This window comes from Saccharomyces paradoxus, chromosome XIII (genome assembly GCF_002079055.1).
Source record: "Saccharomyces paradoxus chromosome XIII, complete sequence".
Taxonomy (NCBI): Eukaryota; Fungi; Ascomycota; class Saccharomycetes; order Saccharomycetales; family Saccharomycetaceae; genus Saccharomyces; species Saccharomyces paradoxus.
This window is the reverse complement of record NC_047499.1, coordinates 1-12,556: the sequence shown is the minus strand read 5'-3', so window position 1 is coordinate 12,556 and position 12,556 is coordinate 1. Positions and strand designations below refer to the sequence as shown.

Below are 12,556 nucleotides of genomic sequence, written 5' to 3'. Positions count from 1 at the left end.
TTCCTTATTGGCGTAGGTGAATTGTAAAACTGCGTTTTACTAAGCGTATACTTCGTAAAAGTAAGCATAAGCTTCAGATTTCAGTATAAATTTCTAATTGGATTTTTTGCCAAAACAAGCATAATTTGCTTACTCTGATAATAACCTTGATAGAGTTGAATTCTCTAACTGGCACTTAATATTGGATTTTTGGAAATATTTGCTTTTACCATTACTTTACCATTGCTGAATGGGAATAAGATTCAGGAGCAGTGCTTCAAAAAAAATGAAAAAAAAAACCTAGCCAGTCAAAAAAAAAAGTGATAGAGTAAATTAAGAACTACTATTTGCAACTTCAAGGGATTTTGACTAACTTCTTCTGTGAGTGTAACTGCTTTATGCAATTTGTATTGTATTATCTGGTTAAATACTTTTCTTTTAAGGAACAGCTTTTCTAAAAAATAAATGTAAACTAAAATTACGACGGTAAAAATGTTACCATAATATTGGAGATTTTAAGTTTATTATCCGAAGCCCACAAATAGTAAACTAAAATTAACCCTCTATTTTTTTGTGCGTATTTTCATGCACTTGTAAAGGTGATAGTGTATCCCAGTAAGGATTGTTCGTGTAAGGTTGCTGTACTAGCTCACCGAATGTGATATGATCTGAGAGTACATATATTAGATACCTTCTTATAAGCTTTCTGTAAGTGTTTTACTGAATTGGTATTTCTGACAGGAGATAGTTTCGATCGCTTATATACTCAAATGTTCCTTGAGTATTATCAATGTTACACAGAGTTACATCACCGAACATCACTTTTGCATTAGTATATTTAATAGAATTTTGTCGCGAGAATAAAGAATATCCAGCAGCTGATGTAGAAAGACTGTTCAAAAAGTGCCAAAAAGCAAAATCTCCAAACGGCAGAAGGTATAAAACCGTCGTAACCCCAAGAATGAGAATACCGGTTCAGCGCAGTTCCATTATGGTTCCAACTTGCTACGAGGAGGCTGATAGCTGTTTAACTATATATAATATCTCCATTCTACTGTCAAATTGAATCTTTTACAAACTGACACAAACTGTAGGGGTGGCAGTCTTCTACCAACCTTCATTATCCAGTCAACCCACCAGCTTCTGATCAAAACCTGCTCTTTTAACTCTCTTCCAACCCTAAAATTTAGCCTGTTCATAGGCTTTTATTGCTATACCAACATTTTTACTGTGCTCACATATCTAAACCTCGAAATGACACCGGTGAGGTCAATTTTAATACTACCTCCAGAAAAAATATCTACCCTTTTGAAGCATCTAGGGATACACCTTTTTATTTTTATTTTGATATACCTATTGTTTGAAGTTACATCAGAAAGCTGTGTACTATTGATTCCATAATTATATCACCTGTAGTAGTGCAACAGGGATGACAGTATAAATTTTACCTAAGCTTATCTAAAAAAAGAAATAAGTCCGCCGCATATTCTTCTGGATTTTCCATAGAAGTGAAATGTCCACCTTTCTGTACATTTCCCCAATGGACAACATTAAGATGAGCTTCGACCCATTTTCGTGGTGGCAATAAGATGTCTTTGGGAAATAAACAAATTCCAGTAGGCACTTCTATCGTTCCGATAGGATTCAAAAAATGGCTATTTTCATAATAAACACGAGTAGCCGTATAAATATTTTTTCCAAACCAATAAATCATGATGTTCGTTATAATATCGTCGAGGGGTAAATTTGTCTGTAGGTCTCTCCAAGAATGAAACTTTTCCAGAATCCATGCAGCCAATCCAACGGGCGAATCAGTGAGTCCGAAAGCTAAAGTTTGAGGCTTAGTGGACTGTATTTTCATGTAACCTGCTTCTTTATCAAGCCAATCAGATGCAATTTTACAATACTCCTGTTCTTCTGAAGAGAAACTTTGTAACTGGGACTGATTAAGCAAATCTCGAATAATTCCAACATCGGTTAAATGAATGCCAATCAAATTCTGAGGATATTTGAAGCCAAGGTACCTAGTGACACCTGAGCCTATATCACCACCAGCTGCTAAAAAACGATCATATCCCAGCTTATTTTTCATGAGTTCTAACCAGATATCGGAAATGGTGTCATTGTTTATAGAACCACCTGCAGGATAATCAGAAAAACCAAAACCTGGAAGCGAAGGAATAACAACATCAAATGAAATTCCTGAGCTCACTCCAAATTTCTCAGGGTCTGTTAGTAGTGGAATCAGCTTTGTATATCTAAGAAAGCTGTCTGGCCACCCGTGAGTCAAAATAATAGGGATACTATTGGCTGATTTTCCTTTCTCATGGATGTAGTGGATTCGTATGTTGGAAATCGTTGTTTGGAAGTGATGGAAACCATTGAGTTTTTGTTCTATATTTCTCCAATCGTATGAATTTTTCCAGTAATTTATAACTTCAGCTAGGTACTCTGCATTTGTTCCAAAATCCCAATTTTTTCTTTCCACGTTTTTTGGAATTCTTGCGCTCGACAAACGTCTCTTTAAATCTTTAAGCTCATTTTCTGATACATGGATCGAAAATTCTTCAACTCCCATGCTGAGCTCTCAATATCTTAGTTTTTTTCCTATGGATAAATTGTACAAGTAACTCAATGAACTCGTAAGGAAAAGCATGTAACAGTATTTATAGTTTTATTATTTTTGGTACGTATTAGTCAGCATTTCAGATACTGAGCTGCTTCGATCGGATACGGTACGATGTGCTTTTGTAAGCGCGTGCATTATGCTGTCGAGTACCGATCAAAAAGGGGTGATGTTTTTGGCTCAAAAATAAAGTTGTAAAGGCCTGCTGGCATGCTAGGATGCTAGGATACGAGTAAGTTGCACGGTTGTGCCACAATGTTAATCACACACTTCGAAAGTGAAATAATATAAACAAACAAACCTCACTACCGACTTCAAAATATATTGTATGCAACAGCAGATCAACGGTGTAAATCTTTTAAATATGCCAACCTAAATGTATTACTGATAATGTACAAGTAACCAATGTGATATTGTAAGGTGATGCTACATATAAGAATGGGTTGTATCTTGTGAAGAGGGTACGATGATATGTACTCTTATAGATTTTTTATAAGGAAATGTCCAATAATATTACTACATTATGACATATAAGCTAAATCTCAATTCCTTACGTCAATTAAATCATTTGCTTTCTTCTTTATTTCTGTCGATTCCTATTGTGCTAATAATGCGATGATGACAACAGTATCCACGAATGAAAAATTAAACCAAACCACATTCAAGCAGAAATGTGAACACATTGAGTCTTTTTGAAGGCGTAAGGCCACTAAAGCCGCAGGAGTCATCTCTATGCAATATGAACGTGTCGGGAAGTCATGATAATTTTAGTGACGTTGTAGTTAAGGTTTATAGATGAAGTAAATAATGCAAAGCAGCGTGAGTATAATAATTTGTAATATAATATGGCACACATATAATGTTATCAATGTTAAATTTGATAACTTAAATACATGGTATGAATAATGTTTCGGTAACTTATTGCATAGGAAGATCAAGTAGTAACTAATATCTAATCTACTAGTACTCAAGACACCCCAGGTTTTCTTTACAAAAGTTATAATAATATGTATCTTACATTCACATAACTTATGATAATGTCCAATAATTTTACTTCATCATAAAATAAAAGCTAGATCGCAATTTCTTTCGTCAAGAAATACTCATAGCGTACTTTTAATTTAATTATTTGTTCATTATTATAAATAGTATTGCTATTATATTTCATGTTGGTATATTGATTAGTGTTTATATCTTGCTGATTATGACCGATATATTTTATGTTTAGGTAACATAAGTGGTGGTTATTTCCTGGAATTTGCGTTAGCATATGTAAAATCAGTGATTGGTATTCATACAAAAGCGTCATAACGTACTGTACTAAGCCGCTTTATATGATAATTGGGGTTATGTGATCAATTATAGTTATTAATATATGTTGAATATGATAACCCAATAGCATGATATGAGTAATGTTTCAGTATTGCTTCAGTATTGTTTCAGTAATGTTTTAGACAAGGAAAACATATAGTAGCAAACCTACAATCCGGTAGCACTTAAGAAGTACCTATGTAATTTTTGCATTTACATAACATCTAGAAAGGTCCAATAATCTTACTACATTATGACATATAAGCTAGATCGTTATTCATTACGTCAACATTTTTCCTAACCGCCGCGCAGGCACGCCGCGCATTTCTTTTCCTCGAAGAAAGCGGAAAAAAAAATAAAAAAAAAAAATAAAAAAAAAAAGTATAAATAGTGGAGTCTTTTCCCATTTAACATTTAGAAAAAAATTCGACTGGAAATTTTTTGCTGAACATTTAACCGGAGAACCTTGGTGGCTTTTTCTCAGTTTCGTGGGCTTGTACATTTTACCTAGTATGCTGGGAACTTTTTTTCCTGTATTCTATTCTATTCCTTGCCTTACTTTTCTTATTATTTTTTTATTCGTTTATAACAAACTAAAAGAAGTAAATATTTTCAGTTTCAATTGATAACAACCCAAATACGTAAAAGCAATGGCCGCTATTAAGGACTACGAGACCGCACTGCAATTTGCCAAGAGCCTTCCAAGACTGGATGGTTTGTCTGTGCAGGAATTGATGGACTCCAAGATCAGAGGTGGGTTGACTTATAACGATTTTTTGATCTTACCAGGTTTAGTCGATTTTGCGTCCTCTGAGGTTAGCCTACAGACTAAGCTGACCAGGAATATCACTTTAAACATTCCATTGGTTTCCTCTCCAATGGACACTGTGACAGAATCGGAAATGGCCATCTTTATGGCTCTGTCGGGTGGTATCGGTTTCATTCACCATAACTGTACGCCCGAGGACCAAGCTGACATGGTCAGAAGGGTCAAGAACTATGAAAATGGGTTTATTAACAACCCTATTGTGATTTCTCCAACAACCACCGTTGGTGAAGCTAAGAGCATGAAGAAAAAGTATGGATTTGCAGGCTTCCCTGTCACGGAAGATGGCAAGAGAAATGCAAAGTTGGTGGGAGTCATCACTTCTCGTGATATACAGTTCGTTGAGGACGACTCTTTACTCGTTCAGGATGTCATGACCAAGAACGCTGTTACCGGTGCACAAGGTATCACGTTATCAGAAGGTAACGAGATTCTAAAGAAAATCAAAAAGGGTAGGCTATTGATTGTTGATGAAAAGGGTAACTTAGTTTCTATGCTTTCCAGAACTGATTTAATGAAGAATCAAAACTACCCATTAGCGTCCAAATCTGCCAACACCAAGCAATTGCTATGTGGTGCTTCCATTGGTACTATGGACGCTGATAAAGAGAGACTAAGATTATTGGTCAAAGCCGGCTTGGATGTCGTCATATTGGATTCATCCCAAGGCAACTCTATTTTCCAATTGAACATGCTCAAGTGGGTCAAAGAGAGTTTCGCAGGTCTGGAAGTCATCGCTGGTAACGTTGTGACCAGGGAACAAGCTGCCAATTTGATTGCTGCCGGTGCGGATGGTTTGAGAATCGGTATGGGAACTGGCTCTATTTGTATCACTCAAGAAGTTATGGCTTGTGGTAGGCCACAAGGTACAGCGGTCTACAACGTGTGTGAATTTGCTAACCAGTTCGGTGTTCCATGTATGGCTGATGGTGGTGTTCAAAACATCGGTCACATTACCAAGGCGTTGGCTCTTGGATCTTCTACTGTTATGATGGGTGGTATGTTGGCTGGTACTACGGAATCACCAGGTGAGTATTTCTATCAAGATGGTAAAAGATTGAAGGCGTACCGTGGTATGGGTTCCATTGACGCCATGCAAAAGACTGGTACTAAAGGGAATGCATCTACGTCTCGTTACTTTTCAGAATTTGACAGCGTTTTGGTTGCACAGGGTGTCTCCGGCGCTGTCGTTGACAAAGGATCCATTAAGAAATTTATTCCGTACTTGTACAATGGATTACAACATTCTTGCCAAGACATTGGCTGTAGGTCGTTAACTGTATTAAAGAAGAATGTCCAGAGCGGTAAAGTTAGATTTGAATTCAGAACGGCTTCTGCTCAACTAGAAGGTGGTGTTAATAACTTACATTCTTACGAAAAGCGTTTACATAACTGAATGTTCGAATGGGATCATTAATACAATAGTAGTGATGATAATCTTATGTAGTGCTGTCCGTATGGCACCTATTCATACTGCATTACAATTATATGAATGGGGTGATATGTTATGTTAATATATAGTGTGTTTATACCTTCTTATTGATAAATAGTATATTTTTATGTTTAGGTGATTTTAGTGGTGAATATTTGGTAGCAACTATATTAATATATATAAAATGGGTAGTGGGTATTTGTATGAAAACGTTATAAAACATGAAGTTAAGAGTATTTATATGATAATTGAGGTTGTGTAATCAGTTATAGATATTAAAATGTGGATAATCGTGGGTGTTATGGGTAAATGGCACAGGGTATAAACCGCTGAGGCAAGTGCCGTGTATGGTGATGTGGTGATGTATATGGTAGTGATCGAGTGAGAGATGGATGGCCTTGGTGTAGAGTATTATGGCGGGTAAGTTGGGGTGATGTGTTCTATAGTGTCCGTGTGCATATGCGATATCGTTAAATAAATAAAAGGTGAGTACGGTAGATTTAGGTATGTGGTAGTGATAGTTGGAGGTGGTGTTGTTTGGGAATGTGGAAGGTATAATGGAGAGGTTGATAGTGTGGCAGGGTAAGTTATCTGGTGTATTGTTTACGTTAGATTGTTTACATTAGATTTGTTTACGTTTGATCTGTTTACATGTGGTATGTAGTGTTATAGTAAGGACGACATGGTAGATGGGGGAATGTAGATGGTTGGTAGGGTAAGTGGTAGTGAGAGTTGGATAGGAGATATTGGGAAGGGGGTAGATGGTGGTTGGGGAGTGGTGATGAATAATCGGAGGATGGATGGTGGCGGTTAGGAGTGGTGGAGTGGGAGAATGGGGCAGGGCATGGGGTGATGAGGTAAGTGCCGTGGATTGTGATGTGTGAGAGGTAGGGTAAGAGGGGGAGGGCAGGTCGAGATGTGTTGACGTAGTGAATTACGATCTAGCTTATATGTCATAATGTTGTAAGTTTATTGGACCTTTCTATATGTTATGTAAATGTAAGAATTACATAGGTACTACTCTTGTACACAGAAACTATGGTTTCTTAAGTACTGTCGGATCGGAGGTTTGCTGCTCTATGTTTTCCTTGTCTAAAACATTACTGAAACAATTCTGAAACAGTACTGAAACATTACCCATATCATGCTTTTGGGTTATCACATTCAACATCCCCCCATAACTGAATACGCATGAGAGTGGTTATTTTGCAGTTTCTGGTTCCCTCACCATGACAGCCCTATGTGCTTTGAATGATTCTGCTGGAAGGATTTTTGTAAATATGTCAGCAACTTGTCTCTTTGTAATAACATGCTCTATGGTAATTATGCCTGCTGCCACTGCACTTCTTAGCTTGTGATATCTCAAGGCAATGTGTTTTGTTCTCGTGTGAAATACAGGATGTTTAGATAGTTTTATAGCAGGTTCATTATCTACGTATAATGTTGATGAGATAAGTGGCTGGCCTAAGTGTTCAAACAAGTTTTGAATCCATTCTATCTCCATGACAGTTTCACTTGCAGTAATGTATTCTGCCTCAGTAGATGATACAGGAATCACACCCTTGAGTTTCTTTGATGACCACGTAACTGGAGCACCAGCAAGTAGAGTCACGTACCCCCCAGTAGAGTGTGGGAGATCGTGAATTGCTCCATGAGATGCATCACAATATACAGTTAGTGCCAACAGAGATCCAGAACGATACTTGAGACACATACTTCTGGTGGTATATAGGTACCGTAGAACTCGTCGAGCAGACTCCAAATGGATTGCGCGAGGTTCGCGAAGAAACCTGGAGAGTAGTGAGACCGGATAAGATATGTCAGGACGACCAGTATTTGCACAAAAGAGAAGCTGTCCAACTATGCTCTGATAAGGAGTGATGTCCTTTAGGTGCGGGGAAGTTGTTTCGAAAAGAGGCTTTGAGTCACAGAGCGGAGTCTGTGTAGGCTTACATATGTTTATTTCGCTTTCAGATGCAGCTTTAGCAATATAGTCTTGAAGTGAGAGAGTGATGTCTCCATTTGAAAATTGATTAATGTTAAGACCGAGGAATTTGTCAACTTTACCTAGATCCTTCATTGAGTATAACTTCGTTAGTTTCTGCTTAACCCTGTCATATATTTTCGGAGAGGGAGCAGCAACAAGTAAGTCGTCTACGTATAGGGCAATGTAGATGGGACCATCAGATGTGGAACGAAAGTATAAGCCATGTTCGCCTTCATGTCGACGAAAACCAATCTTTTGAAGAGTATTGTTGATATGTTCGTTCCATAGTAATGGGGCTTGCTTGAGTCCATACATACCGCCGTATAGTTCCCATACATAGTCGGGATTACTTTCATTAATAAATCCGGGTGGTTGTTTTACGTATACCGGCTCATTCATTTTTGAGTTTAGAAACGCGGTGTCAACGTCCATCTGATATACTATTAGTTTGAGGCAGCTAGCAAGGGCCAGAAATAATCTAACAGAGTCATATCGAATGACTGGTGCAAAAGTTTCTTGATAGTCAATACCAGCCTTTTGAGTATGTCCTTGGGCGACAAGGCGAGCTTTGTACGTCCCGGAGTCTTTTATTGTGAATACCCAGCGCGATCCAAGAGCTCTTCTTTGCTTTGGAAGAGACACCAATTTGTACGTATTGTGATCTTTGAACGCGGAAAGTTCCTTGAGGCATGCGTTGTGCCATTCTTGAAAGTCAGGCCTTCCCATTGCTTGGGCATAGGTTTTCGGGTTTCCTTTTTTTGTGCTATGGATAATAGCAGTTAGAGCCGCGTTAAATGAGGTATTTGGAGGCGATGAATCCAACGATGGAGGAGATTCGATTGAATTCTCTTCAGTAACTAGCCTGGTTACAGCAGGAGTGAGGTCAGTATCACCCACATCTTGTGAGTCGCTGATATATGTTCCATCGTGAACGGATAGATACCTCTGGTCAGGTATCGGCATTGCGCCTACTGGAAACCAATCAGTAAGAGAATTAGCTTGATTAGTTCTGGCGGAATTGTTCTTCGCTTCCTGAAGAGCCATGCTTGAAAGTCTTTCGATGGACACTTCTTCACCAGTACTGGCAACATGCAGCGTGTCAATGTTGTTTGAGTCTAGAGTTCGTAGCACGGTTGGAAGTCTATTTGTCCTTGCTACAGTATCATTTGTATTGGACACCGTCTTTCTTTGCTTGGCACTTCTAACTTCAGGTAAGTTGTCACTCGATATTACGTTTGGACGTGATATATCATATATTTCTATTTCGCGGGATCGCGTTGGTTTCTTATTAGTTCTTTTAACACGTCTAGTTCTATTTCGGCATGTCGGAATATATTCTGAATCGGATGATTTTGGAATTTCTCGATAAGTTAGTGCCGCTGGAACTCTTTCAGGAGTTTTCTCCATAGAAGAATTAGTTTCGTCTTCGGTAGACACGGTTGGTAAGGATTCAAAGTTAGAATGTTGTATCCTTGTTGGTGGACATCCGGAGTTTGGTAAGTTGTCTTGGTTACACTCAGGGATAGGTTTTTCCATTTCGATTTCCATTGAAATATCCTCATCATCATCAGAGGAAGAGATGTTACTGGTATTAGGTTTATGTGCTGGTTGATTTACATTTTTGGGAACAGTTATTGGCAAATTTGCCAAGTCAGATCCGTCGTTCTTTGGAGCAGAGACGGTTGACCCTGTTTCAGGATATTTGGACACCCCCCCAATAGCGGAAGTGGCAAAGTCGTGAGAGACGTGAACTGCCTCTGTATCAGCAAGAGGAAACATGTGTTCGTCAAATCGAACTTGACTGCTCACAAAGATGCGGCCAGTTTCGGGATGATAAATCCTGTATCCTCGATGGTTAGAGTCATAGCCAACCATAACACCAGATATGACAGTTGGGGCAAGTTTGCCGTCTCGAAGACTAGGTTGTAAGGTTGCGTATGCTGTACATCCAAAAATTCGAAGATGTGCGATACCGAAATCTTTTGCGGGGATGTTGAACCACCGGCAGTATGGGATACTGTTATTTTTGGACACTACAGGGGACCTATTGATTAAATAGACTGCGCAAGAAACAGCTTCAGACCACAAGGACGGAGGAACACGCCCCCCGATAAGGAGACAACGAGTGCGTTCTTCGATGGTACGATGTGCACGTTCAACAGCACCATTTTGATAACTATGATATGGAATAGTTAACTGATGCTCTATTCCTTTAGATTTAAAAAACGCATGAAGATTTTTATTTACGAATTCTGTACCATTGTCTGTACGAACAGATCCGACTTTGAATCCACCCCGGGAGCTAAAGTATTGTTCGGTTTCGTTGATCCATTCCATGAATTTTATCGGAGCGTCTGCTTTGGATTTTAAATGTATTACAGAGTAGTAGCGACTATAGGCATCACGGATAGTAAGAAAATATTTATTTGACTGAAACTCTTGGTAGCGAAACCCACCACAGAGATCAGCCTGTACCATTTGAAGAGGTTGGGTATATTTTTTGAGCGAGACTTTACCCTTTTTGATGATTCCTTTTGCTAGTGAGCAGGTAGGACAAATAGTGTATTCAGCCGTCTTAAATTTTGGAAAACGCAGAGTTCTAGCCAAGGAATTGTAAATATCTGCTCCGGGATGGCCCATACGAGCATGCCATTTTACCGGGAGAGCAGTGGGAGAAATGTGTTGCGACAACATTTTATCTGCAACGGTATGAAACGCTGCGGAAGTTATCATTTTAGATGAATCCAATGTTTTAGAGCAGAAGTAATTTTGCGAAGAGAAGGTAGTTACGGGCGTAAGATCATCGAAAATGTACAGATAATTGTTTAACTTCCCAGCCGTAGAAATCACGTCATCAGGTGATTTCACAGTGACACCCTCTTTTGTGAACGTAACAGAAGAGTTGGATTTAGCACATAGTTTCCAAATGGATATTAGGTTGACTGGTAAATCAGGGACGTAGGATACGTCATTTAATTGAACAGTGCCGATGTTTACAGTCCCGGAGCCCATGATGGGTATGGAACCGCCGACTCCTCTGACAAAGTCTTTCTTAGAGGATCTAGTAAATGATGAGAACATAGAACGGTCGTGGCACATGTGTGAAGTACATCCTGTGTCAAAAATCCAATCTGAGGATTTGGTAGCTGGGACGGTCGAAGATAACATACAGAGCCAGGACTTTGGTGTTATCTGTCCTGCTGTTTGGCCTTGCGTTTCATAGTCAGGAATCGCAACACTAGCAGATGAAGATCTATTCGTCTTGTCATTAGGATATAATTTAAAGATTCTGGCTTCTGGTATTCTTCTTTTAAGCAGAGAACAGTTGCTTAAGCGATGATCAGCCCCACAAATCATACATCCCTTATTTCCTTTCTTTTGATAGCTTCTTCTGTCTTGTGCAACCAATGCATCTGAGACTGAAGATAATGAATTCGATGACGCCTTTAATTTACAGAATCTAATGACTTGTGACAGCTGAAGAGCTTTAGAGTCACCGAATTTCTCGTGGAATGATTCCTTTAACTCGGGTAAGAAGGTCATTAATAGCAACGCGATATTGGTATCGCGTCTTTTCTTTTTGTCCTGTTCTTCGCTATTGTCTTCAAGCATTGTGAATAGGGTTTTCAAAAAGGAAGCGATTTCATCTACAGGCTTGGAGGATATATTTGGTAAGTCCTCTATAAGAGTAAGCCTGGATCCAATAGTGACTTCATTATAGTTTTCTTCGAAGTGCGAGAAAATATCATAAGCAGAGACCCTTCCAAGTGAATCATCACATATCCAGTTCATTTCACATGCAGCTTCACCCACGATAGTTTTCTTGTAGAGCTTTACCAGGAAACTGTTAAATACGGTTTTGACAAAGCTTTCATCATTCGCGCTGAGATTGTAATCCCTTTTCATTGATTGGATATCTCCGGTATGAACGAATTCGTTCATATATTCGTTAGCATATTCAGCAGCGGTCTCGATACCGTACAGCCACTGTTTATAATTGTTGGGATTAGATAGATTAATTATGGTCTCTGAAGCATTGCTCTCAGGGCTCATAACCTGTTGACGTAGTGAATTACGATCTAGCTTATATGTCATAATGTTGTAAGTTTATTGGACCTTTCTATATGTTATGTAAATGTAAGAATTACATAGGTACTACTCTTGTACACAGAAACTATGGTTTCTTAAGTACTGTCGGATCGGAGGTTTGCTGCTCTATGTTTTCCTTGTCTAAAACATTACTGAAACAATTCTGAAACAGTACTGAAACATTACCCATATCATGCTTTTGGGTTATCACATTCAACAAGATGAGATGGGGATAGGAATGGATGGAGTTAGGGTTAGTGTTAGTGTGTGGGTGTGGTGTGTGGGTGTGTGTGTGGTGTGTGTGTG

The 12,556-nt window shown here is 38.7% G+C and overlaps 2 protein-coding genes across 2 annotated transcripts; one reads left to right on the top strand and one right to left on the bottom strand.

Moving 5' to 3' along the window:
* Positions 1 to 1,423: 1,423 nt before the first annotated feature.
* SPAR_M00020 (epoxide hydrolase family protein) lies at positions 1,424 to 2,557 on the bottom strand (the record flags this gene model as incomplete). Its single annotated transcript, XM_033912298.1, has 1 exon — positions 1,424 to 2,557. One exon carries the CDS (start codon positions 2,555 to 2,557, stop codon positions 1,424 to 1,426), a length of 1,134 nt encoding a protein of 377 aa, XP_033768189.1.
* Positions 2,558 to 4,566: 2,009 nt separating this feature from the next.
* SPAR_M00010 (IMP dehydrogenase) lies at positions 4,567 to 6,138 on the top strand (the record flags this gene model as incomplete). Its single annotated transcript, XM_033912297.1, has 1 exon — positions 4,567 to 6,138. The coding sequence occupies one exon, from the start codon at positions 4,567 to 4,569 to the stop codon at positions 6,136 to 6,138; it is 1,572 nt and encodes a 523-aa protein (XP_033768188.1).
* Positions 6,139 to 12,556: the final 6,418 nt, after the last annotated feature.